General features: G+C 37.8%; 2 protein-coding genes across 7 annotated transcripts in view; one reads left to right on the plus strand and one right to left on the minus strand.

The window, feature by feature from the left end:
• The window catches only part of TYW3 (tRNA-yW synthesizing protein 3 homolog), a 25,102-nt gene extending 16,136 nt beyond the window's left edge, over nucleotides 1-8,966 (minus strand). For 2 of the 3 annotated variants that reach the window (XR_013159399.1, XM_077120609.1), the window contains exons 1-4: nucleotides 8,670-8,961; nucleotides 6,309-6,389; nucleotides 4,791-4,889; nucleotides 423-494 (exon numbers count right to left, since the gene is read on the minus strand). Coding sequence is in view for 2 of the 3 variants with exons in the window: in XM_077120609.1 (XP_076976724.1) it covers nucleotides 423-494; nucleotides 4,791-4,889; nucleotides 6,309-6,389; nucleotides 8,670-8,843 (426 nt within the window). In the remaining variant the exon portion in view is untranslated. Of the gene's footprint in view, nucleotides 1-422; nucleotides 495-4,790; nucleotides 4,890-6,308; nucleotides 6,390-8,669 lie in introns of all 3 variants that reach the window. The other variant, XM_077120610.1, reaches the window with a different exon arrangement.
• CRYZ (crystallin zeta) overlaps nucleotides 8,948-20,862 on the plus strand; it is a 22,709-nt gene continuing 10,794 nt past the window's right edge. The window contains exons 1-6 of one of the 4 annotated variants that reach the window (XM_077120607.1): nucleotides 8,948-9,107; nucleotides 10,295-10,367; nucleotides 12,302-12,345; nucleotides 14,090-14,206; nucleotides 15,655-15,807; nucleotides 18,507-18,670. In XM_077120607.1, coding sequence (XP_076976722.1) covers nucleotides 14,096-14,206; nucleotides 15,655-15,807; nucleotides 18,507-18,670 — 428 coding nt within the window. In that variant the 5' untranslated portion in view covers nucleotides 8,948-9,107; nucleotides 10,295-10,367; nucleotides 12,302-12,345; nucleotides 14,090-14,095. Of the gene's footprint in view, nucleotides 9,108-10,294; nucleotides 10,368-10,518; nucleotides 10,774-12,301; nucleotides 12,346-14,089; nucleotides 14,207-15,654; nucleotides 15,808-18,506; nucleotides 18,671-20,862 lie in introns of those variants that run through there. The other 3 variants (XM_077120605.1, XM_077120608.1, XM_077120604.1) reach the window with 3 other exon arrangements.

Raw genomic sequence — 20,862 nt, forward strand, 5'->3', positions numbered from 1 at the left:
CAGACCTGAGGGATTAAGGAGCTTGCCCAAGTTCATAGAGTATAGTTGTGATCCAGCCAGGATCAGAACAGAGAAGCCTCGGGGCTCTCTGTATGTGACTCCTCCTGATACATCTTGGTGCTTAAATTGGCCCTTGGCTACTTAGACACACAGTCAAGCAACAAAGGAGATGTACTGAAGGGTGAGCATTCAAGACTAAACAGGTTAAAAGTGAAGCAGAGGTGAGTACTATAACATAAGACCTCAAATGTACATCTGACAACTCTGGACCTTGTCCTATAGGAAGGAGTAAGTCACTGAAGGTTTTGAAACAAGGGAATAGCAAAAAGATTTGAGTAGGGTATAGAGAGACACTAAAGGCAGAAGTCTAATTAGAAGGTTATTTAGTAATCTGTAGCGCTTCATAGCCGAAGTTATCTTACCAATATAGTCTTTCCTCTCTTTCCCACTGTTATGCCCGAGTTCCTGAAACCAGAATCTATTGCCACCGTATGCTGTAAGAAAATAAAACTTGTTTAATTCTGATAATCTGGCTAGTTAATAATCTGTTTAGCTCCAGAAACTGCAGAAACATAAATAACCCCAAAATCTATTAAGAGTTTTTTGGCTAACTGATATGGGCTGTGCTTAAAAGTATCTTTGTTCATTAGAAATAACAACATACCAACTTTGAAAATGTCATTGAGAAAAAGTAAAACTAAAAATTTAATAAAACACCAAGACATCTGGCTAGTGATTGTTGCCATGTGTCAGAAAATGACAAAATAACATTCATTCCTATAACAGTACTGTAAAAAAGAAAATATGACAAATCAAACAAAAAATCTTCCTTTTAAATGAGTGAAATGTTGTTTTTCCCTTCTGGAGACACAAATCCTGACTCACAGAATGGCTTGAGTTTTGGGCTAGTGATTGTTAAGGCTCCCTTGTGTGTATTCTGGTTCTGCTCTTAGCCACTGACTACTTTTGCACAAGTCATTTAACCTCTGTCCCTCGGTTTCCTCATGTGTGACAGTACCAACTTAAAAGGGCACTGAGAGAGAATTAAACAGAATAATTAACGTAAAGCATTTATCTTGGTGCCTGGTAAATAAGCACTCTATAAATATAAGCCATTATTATTATCATCACCATAATTATGATGGCTGGCAGTGGATTTACACCTTATCTAGGGCCCTAATGACAACTGATATTTAAATAAATGAATCATAGTGTGAATGTAGAATGTAGAAGATTTACTGTAAGAACACAGATTATCTCAGCATCCTTTCTATGTCTAAAAAGATTTTGTTGAAATAATGAGTAAGGCAGATAAAGAAGAAAACATTGGACCTTATCTGATGGCTTTATAAGTTATTTTGTTTTACCACCTCTAAATGTCAAAGACTCCTTGGGCTCAGAGGTGAATCCACTTCTGTTCTCTAGCTCAGTGTTTCTCAATTGGGGGGTGATTTTGCACCCCCAGGAGACATTTGGCAATGTCTGATTACATTTCTGGCTATTGCACTAAGGACGGAGGGAGGGGGCGATTGACTACTGGCATCTAATGGGTAGAGGCCAGGGATGCTGTTAGACATTCTATAGTTTAGGGCATAGGATAGCTGCCAAATAAAATACTGTCTTGTACCATGGCCAAATGTCAACGGTTGAGAAACCTTGCTCTAGCAACATTTCCTTTTCATGAGATTCTATTTGCTTGGCTTAAATACCAGATATATGTTGATAAATCACATTTCCAGTTCAAACCACTACCCAGAAATTGAATGTTCGCTTTTGTAAACCTATTTCTCTCACACCTTTCTAATCTCAGTATGCAGTAATCTTGAATACTCAGTTGCTCAAGCTCCAAAACTAGAAGTTAGGTTGATGTTTTCTACTCCCTCATTCCCTAAATTTAATTCTTATTGATTCTACCTCTAAAATACACCTAAAGTTTATTACTGTCACTCCATATCAACTGCTTCTAGTTCAAGACTCAATCACCTCTCACTTGGATATCTGTAGGAGTCTCCCAATTAGAATCATTTTCATCTTGTCCCCTTCCACGCCATTCTTTAAAGACCGACTTCAGATATGAGCCAAACTGTCAACTACAGCTTATGATGCTGTATTTGATCATGCCCTGAATTCTTTTCTACCTCATTTGGCTTCCCTTTGTATATTCCAAACCCTTTCTTGCAATTTTGCTCTTCCCTCTGACAGCACTTACTCTTCCCCTTGCTGGCTTCTTGTCAATCATCTGGTTTCCCTTTAAATACTATCTCCTCAAAGTAGTCATGGCTAACCCTCAGTGTACTCCCCTTACTTTCCTCCCCTTCCTCAGCTTATCTCCTTCAGCACTAATCAGATAAGAAATTTTGTTTACCTACTTATTGTCTGTCTCCCTCCCTTAGAATATAAACATAAGCTCCTAAAGAGCAGGGATCTTATCTGTCTTTTTCTATTTTTCTCTAGTACCTAGCAGATTACGTGGCACACTGTATGAGCTCAGAAAACAGTTGTGAATAATTCAACTTCCCAGTTGTTCTAATTCCACTGTAATTAGCCCCCTCCCCCAAATGTTAGATTTTCACAGAGTTATGGTCCAGCAGAAGGGCAAGGCAAATCAAATCAGGATAAGCACTCAGAATAAGTCATGAGTATGGAAACAGGAGTTAAAGGTTTGAGCAGCATTAGTGATACAGTCTGGTATAATCAGGGGTAAAGCGAGGTCTAGGGCATTAACAGTGGCTCTAAACATTGTGTTTTGGAGTACATCTCGAAATGCTGGAGCTTCTCAGCCACTCTTCTCTTTCCTTATTCTCCACAGGTGATTTTCTCAAGTCTCATGGTTTTAAATACTATCTATATATTGATGTCTCTTCAGTGTTTATCTTCTTCAGCCTAGACTGCGCCTCTGGATTCCAGACTTTTAGACAAATATCTACTTGAAATTTTCATTTAGATGTCTTACAGACATTTCACACTTAACGTGGGACTCAAAATCTTGATTTCTACCCTTTCAATCTCGAGCTTTCCCCATCAAAGCAAAGGATATATCCAAGTACTCCAGTCAGAACCTTACAAGTTTTCCTTGATTCCCTTTTCCTTCTGGCTGCCCTTCCCCAAACAACCTCACAAGTCATTTGTTTCAAACTAAAATAAATTTTTAGGATCTAGCTCCTTTTCACTTTTCTTAGTGCTGTCACTTTGGATGAAGCCACTTCTCACTTAGCTCATCACTTAGACCATCATTTCTCACTTAGATCACCATACCTGACTCCTAATGCTGGAGTAAGACTCTCCTTTCCTTATGCTGGAGTAAGACTGAGTTTTTCAGAACACAAACCTGATCAACCTGCACACCCCCCCCCCCCCATAATTTTTCTTTCAATAACTTTGCCTTGTACTCAAAAAGCAATTCAAACTCCTTGTCCTGGCCTACAGGGCTCTAAACAACCTGGCTCCAGCCAATTCTAGTTTCCCTCTCTCACCAACTTTTGCTCTCCCTTCTAGAAACACTGTTATTTCTGTTCTGTGAGCACAACAAACTCTTTCTTGCTTCAGAAACTTTAAAAATACTTTTCCATTTGCCTAGAATGTTCATTTTCCCAGTGTGGTGGCTTGGAGCTATGTACACCTGGAAACATGTTCTTAAATTTAATCCATTCCTATGGATGTGAACCCTTGTAAACAGGACCCTTTGATGAGGTTACTTCAGATAAGGTGAGCCCAAATGACTCAGGACGGGTCTTAATCCTATTACTGGAGGCCTTGTAGAGAAGCCCACAAAGAGAGAAGCCATGGGGAACAGCCAGGAGCTGGAAGTCAATAGAACAGGAACAGAAAGGAGAGACGTCACCATGTCATTGCCATGTGATAGAGAAACCAAGGCCCAAGGATCACTGGCAGCCAGCCCGAAAATGCCATAGACTTCTCAGAGAAAGCATCGCCTTGATGGCATCTTGACTGTGGGCTTCTCCTAGCCTCAGAACAGGGAGCTAATGCAATCCTGTTATTTAAGCTAACCCATTGCATGTATTTGCTTTAGTAGCCCAGAAATTAAAACACTCAGGTATGTGCCTAGCTCTTCCTTTTTCTTTAAACTCAGTTAAACCTCCTCAGAGAAGCCTTTCCTAAAGTAGACCTCCCTTTATGCTCTTCTCTCTCAGCAGGTTTCTTCCTTTCCCTAGAATATTATTTATAGCTTTCAGTTATTTTATTTATTTGTCTGTTTACTTGTTTGTTTTCGTCTGTCTCCCCACCTTGAGGGGAGAACCAAGACTGCCACTACCTTGTTCATCACTGTATCCCAGTTTCTGATACACTGGGAATCAATACATTTTAATTGACTGAACACTTAAAATGCAATTTAATTTTATATATAAACATAAAAGGTATAAAAATGAAAGGGAGATGAAATAGAGAACCAAGACTTCACAAATGGTTACCTAAGACTCATTTAAACATTAAGAAAAAGGAAATATTCTTTAAAACAATTTTACATAATGTTCTATGGTATCTTTTTCTGAGAGCTCAATAAGCAAAAACAAAATATACCATGTTGAAGTAAACTTAGAAAGGTTACAGAAGAAAACAAAAACCATAATTTTGGATGCTATATTTTGCTAGTAATCATAAATACTCTTTCTCTTCTAATACTGAAAGCAAATCAAGAAGACAAATGGATAAATAAATTAAAAACTAGCTGAGTAAACTAATATCACATTAATTTTCTGGTAGGAGATTTAAAGCTTAAAATCAAATCAACCCATATATCTACATATTCAAATACAATTACAAAATTTTACCAGAATCTGTGCATCCTTCAACTGCCGACACTGCACATGAAGAACAAATGGTTCAAATTTCAAAATGGTATCAGCACTTGCTTTCTTCAGGGCTAAAATCTGAATAAATGAAAAGTGTTAATGTCAAACAGGACTCTTTTGGGGGACCTTTACCTTACAAGTTTTTCCTACAAACTTTCAGACACACTTAGCATACTTTTTCTGCAATAACCTTTTACTCTGCTTTCTTGGTCCTTTTCTCCAAAGGCTTATTAATCTGTTAATTTTCTTAAAAAACCTGATTTCCATTTTTTTCATAAACCTTTTCAACCATATCTGTACCTTGAAAAAGTAAACTACTACTCCACTTAACCCCATAACAAATTTTTCATTAAGGAATATGGTATATAAAAACTGTACAAGGACTTTAAATGTTTTGTTGATAGGTTGAGATAGAGAAACATTTAATATTATATCTAAGCTAGGATTTATATAAGATAGTTATTTCTGTCTGCCTAGCATCCTGAGCAGGATCCTTTCCTTCCTCAAACCATCTGCTTTTGATGGCCTGTCAATCATGATCCTGCCACTCATCACTCTCCCCAACATGATGTCAGAGACAGCAAGTGACCTATGTCTGATGGATGACAGTATCCCATTCCACTGACAACTAAATGTTCTAGTGGGGAGAAAACCTAACCCAATACAAAGCAGAATCCTCTGGGACTGATACATGGATTTTAGGAAAAAGAAGTCTCTTTCTGCTGGGTTGGTGGCAACTATCTGTCTTGCTACAAAAGAGATCATCTAAAGCAGAAAAAAGTAAGGGCAAACATGCAGCAATAACCAAGGTCCAAGGACAGAGATGGTCTCAATACTCTGAAGAGTACCTGAACCAGTTATGTTTGGCACCAGCTCCAACTCTATCTTTTCCAGTTATATAAAGTATCTTTTTTTGCTTAAGACATTTAAAACTGGTTTTCTAAGCTTACTGGGAATTTAAGGGACTGATTAATAGAAAACTCTTTTAAATTCACTAAATAAATAAGCCAGCATAGGAATGAAGATTCTCATAAAACAATCCAGGTAAATAATGTGTAATTTATTTACATCAGTGATGCTAATAATGCGTAAATAGTGGTAATCATTTTCACCTAAATAACTCCCTTTTCCTTCTATAATTTGTTCCATCTTAGAGTCACCAAGTGGCAGAACAGAAATTAAAAATCTGGATCCAATATGTGTAAAATGTCCATGAACTTTCTGCAATGTCCAAGAGAACGTGATTTGTTGAACACCAATAAGTAACACCTGCATACATATCTAAACTTCCACACTTTATTTCTTACAATCCATAGCACTGTAACGAATGAATGCTCTCTATGCCTCAGAATTTTAAAATGATATAATCATGCACATAAATCACCTTGAATTTTCTATTCTTTTCATATGTATTTAATTTTAAAATTAAATTATTTTTAAATTTAAAATAAAATTTAATTAATTTTTAAATTAAAAAATTTACATATAAAAACTTACCACATCATCTTTTACACAAGATTTGTGTGTAACCAGTAGCCAGCAACAATTTTGTTTCTGAACTTCAAAACCATTTATGCCCTAAAATAATAATAAAATGTATAATGTAATTTTTACAAAATTGTAAGAACATTTAGAGAGCATCATAGGTTCTTAAAAATTAATAATCCCAATTAGTTATTTTAATTATTTTTTATTGAGAACAACTGAATAGATTTTGAGGGAAAGTTAATCTCAAACAGAAATGAATGCAATGACATAAAAAGAAAACAATGTTTATTAAGATAAAGGTACTTAATGTTTTCTGAAATATAGTCATCACTTTGTCAGGAGAAAATGTATTATTACAAAAGGTTGTACATTAGCTGTCCCTGAGTTGTACTGTAGCTGTTTTATTTGGCTAGTACAGTATACAGTACCTAATTTAAAAAAGAATTTGAATTCCTTTTATATGACAACACTTTCCAAAATCTACAAAGAATTTACCACTTTTTATTGACACCTGTACTAGTTATGTCTTTATAATACTTCCCCAGTCTTTATAGGCATGCGTTTGTGACTGCCGGATTAGACTTTATATGTAGTCCCAAAGGGTGGAGCCAGAAATGAAAAATCAATGTTTCAAAAAGGCAAACGTTATAACAAAGGCCTTGATTATTTATTAACTGGAGACATGTTTATTAGGAAAGTTGTATTAGGTTCTTTGGGTATACACATAGCCTATCCTCAATGATACTGCAGACTACATGGAAAGAAATCACTATACTTCTACAAGGTAACTTTACATAATGGTATAGAGGAGGCATTGCTGGCTGGCCTTGGAATCTTGTAGACCTGAGCTTATGCAGAGTAAGTGGTTTGTTTTCACTGTATAACCTCTATGACTTACGTATCTGCTCTTATACTGCTGCTCTAAATCTCAGAGGCAAATGTGTGGCCTGCCCCTAGTAAGTTTACAGGAGCTAACAGAATGTCTTCGGAGAACTAATGCCATCACTAGCTCATTTTATTTATATTCTTTTTATCTAGATTTTCCCACTTTTGATTTTGTTTTGCATTGCTTTTTATAAAGCTGTTCCAAAATCCTTCCTGAAATAGGGCACAGTAAAAATAAACATACTACAAGGTTTACCAATAATATGTAAAATGAAAAGAGGTTTAGATAAAAGTTCTAAGGCAGTTCAGAAGAAGCAGTGATTAATTCTAAGTGTGTGTGTGTTCAGAAGGCAAAGGGAGTCAAGTTTCAAATAGGCAAAGATGGGTAAAAATATTTCAGAAAAAAATAAACATGAGAAACTAGTCCAGTTTCAGTAACTAGACAAAGATGAAGAGAAGTAGTGGAAAATAGAATTGAAAGATAGAATAGGGGTTTCGTTATAGAAAAAAATGAAGAAAGAAGGGTTTCATCATAGGTGAACAATACGCAGAGCTAAACTTTAGAAAAAGTGCATCTGTTAACAGTGTGTAATATGGTTTGGAGTAGAAAGACTGGTAGTCCAGTACCTGCCCAGGCCGTGCTAATCTTAGAATCAATGATGGAACTAGAGGATCCTGTGCATGTGCTATCTTGCCATGCTCTGAATTTAAGGCTAATTAATATGCAGGCAACTTTTACAGCTTAACATGGACCAGGCACAACAGTAAATGACTCAAATGAATTATCCCATTTCTTCCACGCAAAATTCCTATGAGGCAGATACTCTTTATTATCCTTGGTTCATGGAACAGGAAGGGGCTGGGTTTAGATCAGCTTCCTAAGATCACATAGCCAATACTTCCCATAATTGGTTTCGAATCTAAGCTACCTCACTCCAAAGCCTTAGGACTTGCACACTATTTCTAAGACTGTTACATTTTACGTGTATAACGGAAAAACTATCAGAGCTGTAATAATGAAGTGGACCACCAGGCGGCAGTGCACTCCGCAACCACGGACGTGTCAAACAGGTATTAAGTGGCAGAGCGACTGAAGAGACGACTCCAGTTTAGAATCCCTCGCCAGGCTAGGAAGTCCTTAATTCCCTTAACTCTCAGAAAATTAAGTTCTGTAGTCTTTGCCATTCAAGGTAGTACTCAAGCCAGCAGTTTTGGCGTCACCTGAGCGTTTGTTAGAAATGCAGAATGTCAGGGCCCATCCCATACCTACACAATCACAGTATTAATTATAAAAGATCCCCACAGTAAGTCGTAGTGACATTGTTTTATAAGTACTAGTCTAATTCACCCTCCACGTTTCATAACTAAACCGACACCATCCATCGGAGGAACAAACACAGGTAGAATTAGGACATTGCACTGGGTGGGCATTAGGCTTTTAGTGCAAATTGGCGCAGGCGCCGGAAAGGCACAAAAAAGCCTCACCCCGTCTAGGAGGAGGATGCGGCCGGAGCAGGAGCTGGTGGTGAAAAACTGATCTCGAGCGTTCAGGAACTGTATAAGCTCGACCACATCCTCGTCTACACTACCCTTCCGGCTGAGGTCCGCTTTGCTCAGACACTGCGTCTTCCATCTCCTGAACTGTACGCTGCGATCCATACGATGAGAGATTTAGGGTCTGCCCGCTCCAGCTTCACGTGGATCAAATCGCTCCTTGGGGACAGCCATATTGAAGGGAACGGTGGCCGAAAAGGTCCAATATTCCTCGTCGATGAGAACACAAAAGACTTGTGCCATTTGCATGTGACGGGGAGAGGCGGGAAGGTGGGCGGAGCCTACGTACGCCCAAGCGGCCAGGCCCTCCCCCATTTCTCCGGAATCGAGGTAGTTGTCGCAGATTTTGGTTCCCCATTCTAGAGGAGGGTAAGTGATTTTAAAAAGTCCTTTTAGTTGTCCAGGCAACAAATCTCTCCGCCGCTCGGCCAGATGGAACCGAGCTTGATTTTGGCCCCGGTCCTTTGCTTGCCCTCTGCCCTCCGCAAAAACCGGTAGCCGCAGCTGTTCTCCTCCAGTGCCTGAGGCTGCAAGTTCATCATCCGTAGATCCCTGGGGCAGTTTTCCCTGCTGGCCTTGGGCTCCCTGTGGTTTCCAGTAGGATTTGTGTTTCGACTTCCACGGGCCGCCCTTTCACAAGCGCCCTCACCTGGCTTCCCCCTTGCCCTCCAGCTACCTGCTCTTCCCAGCACCCGGGGGGATTCCTGCAGTGGGGCCTAACGGTCCCAGCTGTAGGAGCAGATTTCTCCAGCACTGCAGGCTTCCCAAAGCTCTTTCTGCCCTGCCTTCCTCCAGCTTTGATTAGAGTTGCAAGTTTAACTTTTGGAGAGATATGTATAGCTTTATTGGTATTTGCCCCAGTGGCCCCCACCTTAAAAGTGAAAAAATTACAAAATGCCCTGTTAACATATTGTCGGAAGTTTACATAATCTCCAGAAGAGGCTCATCATTGACCAGGGAAGGTGTGTTAATGATTGAACCCTTTAAAGGCCAAAGTTTGGTCTGCTGGTCCTCAGTGAAAATGGCAGTTGGAGTCCCCCTGAAGCCACTGAAGTTCTGTGAATGTCTGGACATTGCACTCGCAAATTCAGCAAATCTTACCGAGGTCTCCCCATACGAAATTTAAGAGCTGGTCCTTCTCCATTGATCTTATTTTCAAAGAATCAGAAGGGGGGGGGGGGGGTAGAATTGTCTATACAACCCCTTTACCCCCTTATCAAAAGTGAGCACTGAGGTCCAGACGAGTGAAGTAATCTAACATCACACAACCAGGAAGAGACGTTCTCTGTTCACTTTAATTTCTTCTTTTACATTTCTGCGTTAAAAAAAATATGCTTATATGAGTCATTCTTGAACAACAATGGCACATTTTGTACGGACTGATTCTATTTACTTCCAAGGTATTTTATTTTTGCCAGAAATTCTTACCTAATTTTACTTCTGCTGTTGTAGAAGTAAATAGTGTGCTTTTGCTCTGGCTTTGTGAATTGATCTGTTTATTCTACATTAATATTTTTTTCTTTTCCTTTTAATTTGCATGTCAACCAAATGGAAAGATCACTGTTTGAGGAAGAATTTAAAATTTCATATTTCCTAGATTTGCGAAGTATGACTGGCAACCTTTCAAAGGTGAAAAATAAAAATAAAAAACTGTCACCCTACATAATATTTTTAAGTTTGTATTTAATAGACCAACCCATTTGAAGTACAGTTTCATATTTAATAATCAAGCAGTGTGGCAGGCCTGCTGACCAAAGTTGATTTAGTTTGAATAATAGAGCTCCTTCTAATGACAACTCCCTTTCATTGAGAACTTCATCACACAAGGCATTCTGAGAAACAATTTGCATGAGCTCTCACGTTTAATCTTTACAAAACCCTATTTTAGGGAGTATCCCCATTTTACTGATAAGGAAATTCTAGGTCTCATCCTGGCCTTTGCATCTCTAGTGGATCCTCTGACTTAGGAGCATTCAAGAAATTCCAAACTCTAAGCCAAAGTCTTAATCATAAAATATGTTGATCCTAACTGCACGTGAGTTCAATTTCATATTTCTAGCTCAGTCTATCTTACTTCATCATTATAAAGTATATTTACTTCATCATTATAAAGTATATTTTTTAGAAATGAATCGTCTTCTATGCCAGCATTTCAGAGGCTGAGATGAAGAAAAGGATGGTACAGTGAGGAAAAAAAAGTCACCTAACAACGTTTAAGTTGTAGGACTTATCTTAAGGCATATGGTGGTTTAACAATTGATGCATCACCAACAATTGATGATGGTGAAAATACATCAGTGAGGTTGCAAGACTGGTGTGTTTTAAGAAGAAATAAGGTATTACAGGGGTTTAAGAATCACCATAATTGGTAATAGTGGATGTCATGTTATTTTATTCTTTTTTTATAATTCCCTTTGATATATGGCCTGTATTATCAGGCAAATGATGGTCCATGGATAGTTAAGGGTGCTCAAAGATAATCAGTGCAGATTGAACCTGATCAATCATAGTAGTAAAGGCTCAGTAGGAAGTAAGATCAATAGAAGCAAAGTAGAAGCTTGATGGGATATAGCTGGTAGTACTGGGTGAGGTGTGTGTCTCTTCTCAATCCAGTATTTCGGATGAGTCTCCTACTTCCTATTCTTTTCTCTCCACTTAGCAGATGCCAGAATTTATGTGTTAGATACAAACTGCAGAGCCTATTTCAGAGTAATTTTGCTGTCATTATTGCTACAGTGTTTTGAAGATTGTAGGGATGTCTTGTTGAAAAGATAGTTCTGAATTTCTGGAAGAAATGCAAGAAATAAGTTAGTAGGAAGTAGGCAAATATTGAAAGTGGAAAAAGAGCTCAGCATCTCACATTGTGCAAATGTATGTGTTGTATATATATATGTATATATAGAGAGACAGCAAACAAGGGTAAGGGGAAAGGATGGGATCTTTTTGCCCTTGTGTTTCCTAGATTTAGCACAGGGCCTTGTATATAGTTGTTCAAAAAATACAAGTTGAATGAATAACAACCAGTTTGGTATTTATGTCATGTTTAAATGATTATCAAGACTGTGAACTCTTTTAGAGTAAGCATTTGTTTTTACAATTAGGATCCTACAAATACTGTCAAATTGAAGGTGATTATAGAATTATAGAATCTAACATATTTTTATGAATAAGGAATTGGAAGGAGAAAATGGATGGAAAAGGAATATTGATATCTACTATTTACAGGAGCAAACATTTCCCAAGTTCTGGGCTTGATACTTGCCACGTCTCCAGCACGGTAACCCTGAGCAACCCAATTTTCAGATGAGGAAACTGAGGCTTCGAAGGTTGGCTACGATGTCTAAGACCACATGGCTCGTGGAGCTGGGATTCAAGCCTAGAGCTGTGGGGTTTGAAAGCCCATACTGTTTTCCGTAAATCTTTCCACCATGCTAAAGACAAAAAGAAAGAAAGTAAGAAAAAAGACTGTATGTTCTTAATACCAGGATGGAAAGATTGGATCTGGGCAACATTTTCCTTTTATGTTTTGTCTTTTCTGTACTTTCACCTTCTTGACTTCCCAGATTGGGTGAAAACCCACATAGAAGTACAGTAGTCCGATTACAAGGTAGGTAATGAAGCGGGCTGCCTTTTCCCATTCCTATCTCTCAGATACAGATTTTCTCACCCCCAGGGATAATTAGCTCTCTGTACAGTGCTGTCTGTTATTGCCCTCTGCCTACTTTTGCCCTATTTATTCAAGAGCTGCACTTTAGTATATATCACTGCTAAACAGCTGTTGGGAAATTTGCTTTCTCCTTTGTTCTAGATACTATATCAAGTCACTTTAAATAAATGATTTTAAAATGGCATACACTTTTGATGAAGTATATCAAGAACTTTCCATTAATAACTCCACCAAAATGCTTTTGGATTTACCCACCATACATGGAATGGCATTTTACAGCCAGTGTGAACTCTACTCTTAAATAGCCCTGTACTGAGCTCCAATGCAGTTGAAGTCTGAAATCTTTCATCTCAGGTCCAGTTCCCATAACTCTTCTGATGTTTAAGCTGCTCTTGGTTGGTTCCAGAAGATAGCAAAGATGTAGGTGGTGGCAGATATTAACAATATTTAATATGAAAATTTCAACAAATTATAAAGCATGAATACAGTAATAGAGATATAGACAAATTCCATTTATTACATCTCTGTAAGTACAGATTTTCAAAAGTTATGTAATTTTTTTTTGGTATGCTGTATGGCAGGGTCACATTTCATTCTTTTTCCATGTGAGTATTCGTTATTGTAGCACCATTTGTTGAACTTTTGTTTTGCTTGTTTGTTTTTTGTTTGTTTGTTTTTGGGGAAGTACATGGGCCAGGAATCGAACCCAGGTTTCTTGCATGGCAGGCAAGAAGTCTACCGCTGAACTACCCTTGTACCTCCAAAAGTTATATAATTTTATATACAAACCTTCTTTCCCTTTTCTTGGAGCTTATTTTAACTCTTATAATTTACAAAAGGTTACTTACAAAGTGGTTTGGTTTAGTTGTTAATGTGGTTTTTCCCATGCGTTAAAATGAGTGAACTACATGAAGCCGTTTCAACAGCAATAAATCTCAAAAACTTAATGCACAGAGGAAAAAACAAGTTGCGGAATTAAATACAGTATGATCCGATTGAAATAAAGTTTGAAAACATGCAGAACAATAGCACGTATTATTTATGAATGCACACAATGTGGTAGTGTTAGAGCATCATGCTTGGGAAAAGTGAGCACTGAGTTTACGGTTCAGTCACATCTTAAAAGGGTGGGTCAGAAATGGGTTTGGAAATGGATACATGGAGCTTCAATTTTATCTATAATAGTTCAGGTTTTTTACGTGTTAAGATTTATTAAAGCTTAATAAATCTTAAGTTGCAGGTAAGTGTGTTTAATATCTCATTCTTTATATTTCTGCCTATATTTGAAATATTTTGTAATCCAATGAAAGGAGGTATATTTATCTACTATTAATAAAACCTACATTACCCCCTAAAATTTCCAAGATGTTGTAGCTCAGGCTTACACAAAAGGAAACCTAAGATGTGGTATCATGCTATGTCTATGCAGATGTTTTGGTTTGCATGTTTGATTCCTCTGTTGAAGGCACTGAATCCCTACAGGATGTAGTATGAAGTATTTCACTTTGTAGCTGAAAGATTTGTAAGATGAAAGACCCTTCAACACGAAATGAGATCAGTGGTAACCTCACAATTTAAATGGTTATGTGAAAAAATGGTTTGATCTGCCCCCTATAGGGAGTAAAAACATTGTGATAGCCCAGATACAATATGACAAAATGTTAATTTTTTTCTTGGTATCTAGATCACCATGGCAACTGGACAGAAGTTGATGAGAGCTATTCGAGTTTTTGAATTTGGGGGACCAGAAGTGCTGAAACTCCAGTCAAATGTTGCAGTACCCATTCCAAATGACCATCAGGTAGAATAATTACTTTAAAACAGGAGTTAATTACATTAAATGTGAATCTCTATTTTGTATCAAATTAGTGTTCAAAAGAAGCAGACTCAGAGTGATTTTTAAACACATTGAAGTAGGACAAAGTTTACACTGTTTTTTTGTATGAGCTCTGACAAAGTTAACTTAATTCTAGTAATTAGTAAAACGTTGAAAGTATTAAAAGGAATGGCCTCTTGTAAAAACATTTTTGATGTTGTGAATCATCTGTGTAATACAGTAATTGGATTTTTCTGAATAAAGTCATAAGTAGTTTTGAATAAGTTATTCTATTATAAACTTACAGGTTTTTTATTTTGTACACAATGAGAAAACTATTTTCTGTATACGTACTTTTTCATATATGACTTAAGGGAATTTAAACCTGTAGTTTAATCATATCCAATGACTTTAACAATAAACTTTTTAATTCAGAATTATGTATTTTTTTATTATTGCACTTCCCATGGCTCCCATCTAATTTCCTTACTGAGCCTTACGAGGGTTTTTACAATTTGGCCATAACCTGTCTTTGCAGATTGATTTCTTATCACTCCCTCTCAGTAGACTGCTGTGACAACATCAAGCTTTATCCTGTTTCCCAAAGGCGCCCTTTACTCCTCCTCTCTTTGCACATACTGTTCCCTTTACCTGAAATGTCCTTTTCCTCACGTTTCTGGAGAATTTCTACTAAGCCTTTAAGGCCTAACTTAGTTACCGCTTCCTTTGTAAGGCCTTTCCTTACTCTTAGGACAGAGGTAATCATTCAGTATTAATTAAGGTAGGCAAAATTAGTTGCTGTATATAACCTCAGAAATGCAATGGTTCAACAATAGAAAATTATTTCTCACTCACAAGATTCCAAAATGTTGGTCGATCTCCTCCAATAATGATTTAGGGACCTGGACTTATTCCATTATGTTGCTCTGCCGTCTTCAGCACGTGGCTTCCAAAGTCACTGTGAAAGGAGAAAGCACAGTGTGGGTCACCTAAAAAGATTTTTATGGGCCAGGCCTGAAAGTGGCTTTCATTACTAATTTTTGGTCTTGTTGCATTGGCTAAACCTCAGTCATTTGACTGCTCCTGACTGTGAAGAAGGTCAGGGAATAAGACTCTTCCTGTGTACGTAGGAAGAAGAGGAAATAGGTTTGATGACATAAGGGTCTCTGTAGTACTTCCCAAAGTGTTTTTTTTTTTTTTAATTTTTTTCCGAAGTGTCTTTAATATAGCGCATAAGCCATCTGTTTCATTTTTTTATTTACATGTTGGTTTGCAAAACTAGACTGTGAGCTTGTTGAAAGCAAGGGTCCTGTTTGTTTTTGTTTGTTGGTTTATTTTACTTTTTGATAGCCCCCATAACCCACACAGTATTAGCACAATGTTGAATGAATGCCTGAATGTTCTATGTGATCTCAACCACATTGTCATTGCAGGTTCTAATCAAAGTCCACGCATGTGGCGTAAACCCAGTGGAGACATATATTCGCTCTGGTACTTATAGTAGGAAACCAGTCTTACCCTATACTCCTGGCTCAGATGTGGCAGGGGTAATAGAAGCTGTTGGAAATGATGTATCTGCTTTCAAGGTATTAAATTTTTAATTAATCCTAGTTTGGTTTAATAATTTTCTTGAAATATTTTAATATAGTTATATAAAGTGTGTCTATGTTTAAGGCAAAAGCCCCCATTACACAATTTCTACCACTTGGGGGACTCCTTTAGTCAAAAAAAGAAATTTCTTTTTATCTAGAGACCTTATTTGTTTGCATCATTGGGAATAAGTGTTGGATAACTTCTTCATATCCACAGAATTGAACTGCAGTCCTTTTGATTTAACAGAAATATTCAAGGAAAGAAAACATAAAAGAAAATTCCTAATTCTTGACAATATACACACCGACGTAACTTTTAATTCCTTCTGAAGATGTAGTTTCACAAAATAAAGGGAAGGTTCATTCTTTTGAAGCATACGTAAAAGATGAAAAAAAGTGCAAGGTCACTATATTTTTAGAGCTCTGACTCAGATGAAGGTGATTGAGTTAATGACAGTGTCATGATTATAGCTTTTGTTATTTACATGCCAAGAGACATATAAAATGTAGCGTGTATATCCATGTTCTAGCATCCTTTCTCATAATTCCTTGACCTGCTCAACTTCGGCAGCACATTTACCAAAATTGTAGTGAAACAGAGAAGATTAGTCCAGCCCCTGCCCAGGGTGACAGGCAGATCCATTCTGCTTTCCACTCTTCAGCCTCTGGCAAACTGGCTTCTGCCCCAGTCCCTCCACTGAAAGGATTCTTGCTAATGTCACTAATGACCTGTACATTGCTGAAGCTAATGGTCCCTTTTATGTCATTATCTTTCTTGACTTCTCTGTGACATTTGACACTTTCAACCACTTGCTTTTCTTAAAAAAAAACTTTTTCTTCAGCCTCTGTGACATTGTTTTCTTCTGTTTTCCTCCGTCCTTGCTCCCTAGGCATCCCTTTTCAGGCCTTTTTCTCTGAGGCCCCTTAAGTCTTGTTGCTCAGAGCTCTGGGTCCCTACTTAGACCTCTGCTTTTTATATTCAGTGCCTTCTTCATGGATGATTTCATCCACTCCCATAGTTTCCATTATCAAATGGCCTATCTTTAGCTTAGAATTTTCTACTAAGCTCTAGACTTGCACTGTCTCATACCTATTAACTAGCCACAAGGGGCAATTTAAATTCAAATGCATGTAAATTTAAAATTCAGTTCCTCAGTCACACTAACAATATTTCAGGCACTCGAGAGCCACATGTGACTAGCAGCCGCTATGTTGGACAGTGAACATGTAAAACATCCCATCATCACAGAAAATTTACTCCTGGAGTCTTGGCCCCACATGTCAACCTGCAAGAACCTCTAACTCAGCGTCTCTTAAATGGCACTCACCTTTCTCACTTTGGATCTTTTCCTCTCTTATATTTCCTGTGTTGGTGAGTATCTGGGGTGAGCCTTATCTCCTTACTTTCCCTCACTCAGCTCTCCCTTAACTGGAGTGGTTTTCTCTGTCCTGCTTTCTGTTCTCACTGTCTTAGCTTAATTCAGGTTATCTTACCTGAACCACACCTCTTACCTGGATTTCTATAATAAACACTTATATACTACTTTCTTTCCTTCCCCTTCAAATATATCTTCACTCTAGGAGGAATTTTCCTAAAATGCAATTCTCATCGTTACTTCTCCGTTTTAATTGTTTCATTAATACATCAATTTCAAGGTGGTGTTGAAAATCCTTGTTATGAGACAAGACTTTTTCACACTCTCCCACCTGCCTTTTCACTCATATTCCCCATCCATTCTTAACTATAGTTTATCTTTTAGTAAAGAACTGCTTATCATGGACTATACATCCAGTGCTCTTTCATCTCTGCATATAATTAGTCTAAAGGAGAGATAATAAAAATACCCACTTGACAGCTGTGAAGGTCAAATTAAATCACATGTATAAGACCCTTAATGCAGTATCTAGCATAGTAAGTTCCCTATAAAAGTTAGTCATCATCATTATTATGATACTGCTTTCAGGATTCTCCTTCCTCTTCTTTTATCTTTCCTATTTCCCTTAATCTTCCTTTTTACTGGTTCTCTTTATTAAAACATTAAAATGTTTTCAGTATTTTTAAGATTATATTTATGAGACCCTGTGCCAGTCTGAATCTGTGGTGGACCCCAGAAAAGTCATGTCCTTTAATCTTCATTCAATATTGCTGGGTGGGAGCATTTTGATTGTTTCAATGGAGAGGTGACCCACCCAATTGTGGGTGATAATTTTTTATTAAATGATTTCCATGGAGGTGTGTCTCCACCCCTGGAAGGTAGAGTTGTTTACTGGAATCCTTTAAAAGAGGAAACATTTTGGAGTGAGTCCCTTTTGGTAGAGCTAGGAGAAAGCCAGCAGACACTGCCATGTTCGCCATGTGCCCTTCCAGCTGAGAGAGAAACCCTGAACTTCATCGGCCTTCTTGAACCAAGGTATCTTTCCCTGGATGCCTTAGATTGGACATTTCTATAGACTCAATTGGGACATTTTCTTGGCCTTAGAACTGTAAACTAGCAACTTATTAAATTCTCCTTTTAAAAGCTTTCTGTTTCTGGTATATTGCATTCCAGCAGCTAGAAAACTAGGACAGGCCCTAAAACGTAGAAAACAATATATAGATACTCACTTGTTTCTTATGCTAGAATTTGCATTATAAAGGGTTGCGACATCATTTTAATTCCCAATGCATTTTTTAATTTTATGTCTTCCCCTAGAAAGGTGACAGAGTTTTCACTACCAGCACTATCTCCGGAGGCTATGCAGAGTATGCTGTTGCGGCAGATCACACTGTTTACCCGTTGCCAGAAAAACTGGACTTTAAACAAGGAGCTGCCATTGGTATCCCTTATTTTACTGCTTATCGAGCTCTGCTCCACAGGTAATAATAATTCACTGTCAGTTACATAGCCAACACCAAAGGAGAGCAGTAAACTGCCTTCTCTCCTGCCGTCTGACCGCCCATCTGTCCATTGCTTTTTATTACCATTTAGTTACCATTAGGAATTTGTAGAGTGGAAACTGCTAATTTGGGGGATTGTGCTAATCAGTGTTATAATCAGTAATAGTATTAATGATTATATATAATTATAATGTGGAAAGCATAGTGGTCGAGATGTGCCGAGTGATTTATGGAATCACAGAGCTGTGCCCATGGTCATCAGGCAGGGCTTCCTAGTGGGATGTAAGACTTGAACTACCTTAAGGTTATGATTGTAAAATCTGGTTATCTATCAGAATCATGTGGCAAGCGATATAAAAGTACAGTATAGGACACTACCCCAGACCTGTTGAACATTCTCCAGTAATGAGAACTAAGAATTTGTATTTTAATCAAATTCTGTAAGTATTTGAAAATGATCAGAGAGAGTTATCATTGGGAAAGTTAGTTGGGAGGGGAAAGGACAGTCTAGGCAGTGGGAACAGCATGGTGTACTGGGAGGACCAGCATGGGGAATGGGGAGGCTGTAGCAATTTGATTTTGTTGGATAAGAGATTTCAAGGGAAGAGTGGCAAGGATTAAGGTTGGAGCAGAGTAAGCTTTCAATCAATGCTAGCTTTTATCATCAGATAGGTTCAAAATTGTAAATAAATATAGAGGTTATATATTATTCCATAATTATTATATGTGACTTTTTAAATTGTCAGATTAATAAAAATATTAATAAAAAGATGTTGACACAATTTGTATTTTATTCAGATCACTTACCTGTTGTACAAAAGATGGATTTCAGGGCAGGAATGGAAAAAAGGAGATTCTTATTGGAGTCTCCCCTAGACAAAATGCATATAGGCCAGAGTAGTGGTCATGTTAGAAGAGATGGAGAGGAAAGGACAACTAGTTAAATGAGAGTATTTGATGATCATTTGCATGTGGGGCATGAGGGAGAAAAGGGACTTAAGAATACGCCTAGCTTTCTAGCTTGGGATATGTTTAACTATGACAAAAAATAAAAATAAAAAGAAGAGAGAGAGAGAAAGAGAGGAGAGGATTTTTAAAGGGAAGCTGTTTTGGACTTCAAGTTATGAGACAGGTATTGGAGAAGCAGCTTTTTGGACAAAAGGAATCCAAAGCTTGGAGGCTGAGAGTATAAATTTGGGGATATCAACCTGTAGATGACAGTTGGCAAGATGAAAGCGATTGAAATCTTGCAGGGAATGAGGACAGTGGGCTGCAAATGGAACCCTTATGAACACCAGCATTTAGGAGTATAGTCAGAGGAAGGGGACAGAATCCTGAGGAGAATCAAAGGTCCTGGATCCCAAAGCCATGAGTGTCTTGAAATTACATTAAGGGCATGGGCTTCAATGAGAGGATGGCCTGGATTAGAGTACAATCTTCACCTCGTCCTAGCTATAAACTAGACCCAGTCACTTCCTTGTCTAAGCTGCTGTTTCCTGGTTTATAAAATATGGGTAAGAACAGCGTCTCCCTCAGGGGTGTGTTAGGAATTAAATGAGATAATGCATGTAAAGCTCTTAACGCCTGCCTAGAGTAAGTGCTCAACCGCTTAGCTGATGGTGGCCCTGTTAGAGGTGGTAGCAGTTATTGTTACTGAGGGATGCTTGCTGTTATGTGCAACACTGAGATGTATTCAGAAAAATGTATCAGTTAGATTTAGCAATTAAATATTCATTGATGACTTCAGTTAGGTCATTTTCAGTAGAAGGGTAGGTCAGAAGCTTGATTGAGTGAATTGAGGGAGAAAGGAAATAAATTTCTAGAATGAAGATTATTCTTTTTTAAAAAAAAGGTGGAACAGGAGGAAGAGTAGAAGATTATTTGTGGGAAGTGTGGGGACAATTGGGATTATTTTTAAGGATAGATTAGATTCAGCATGTTTACAGCGGAGAGAAAGGTTCTGGCATAGAGGATTAAACATTTGGAAGAGGGGAAAGGACGGCAGATGGAGCAATATCCCGCATGGGGCAGTGTGGAAAGAAACTAGGACCTGGAGAGATTGGCTTTGAAGACTAAAAGGCTAGTTCATCCCTTAACTGTAAAAAAAAAAAAAATAAGAGGTAAATGTGGTATAATTACGGAAAAGTTTTTAAGTAGGGAGGATAGATTTT

Source organism: Tamandua tetradactyla, chromosome 11 (genome assembly GCF_023851605.1).
Source record: "Tamandua tetradactyla isolate mTamTet1 chromosome 11, mTamTet1.pri, whole genome shotgun sequence".
NCBI classification, from domain to species: domain Eukaryota; kingdom Metazoa; phylum Chordata; class Mammalia; order Pilosa; family Myrmecophagidae; genus Tamandua; species Tamandua tetradactyla.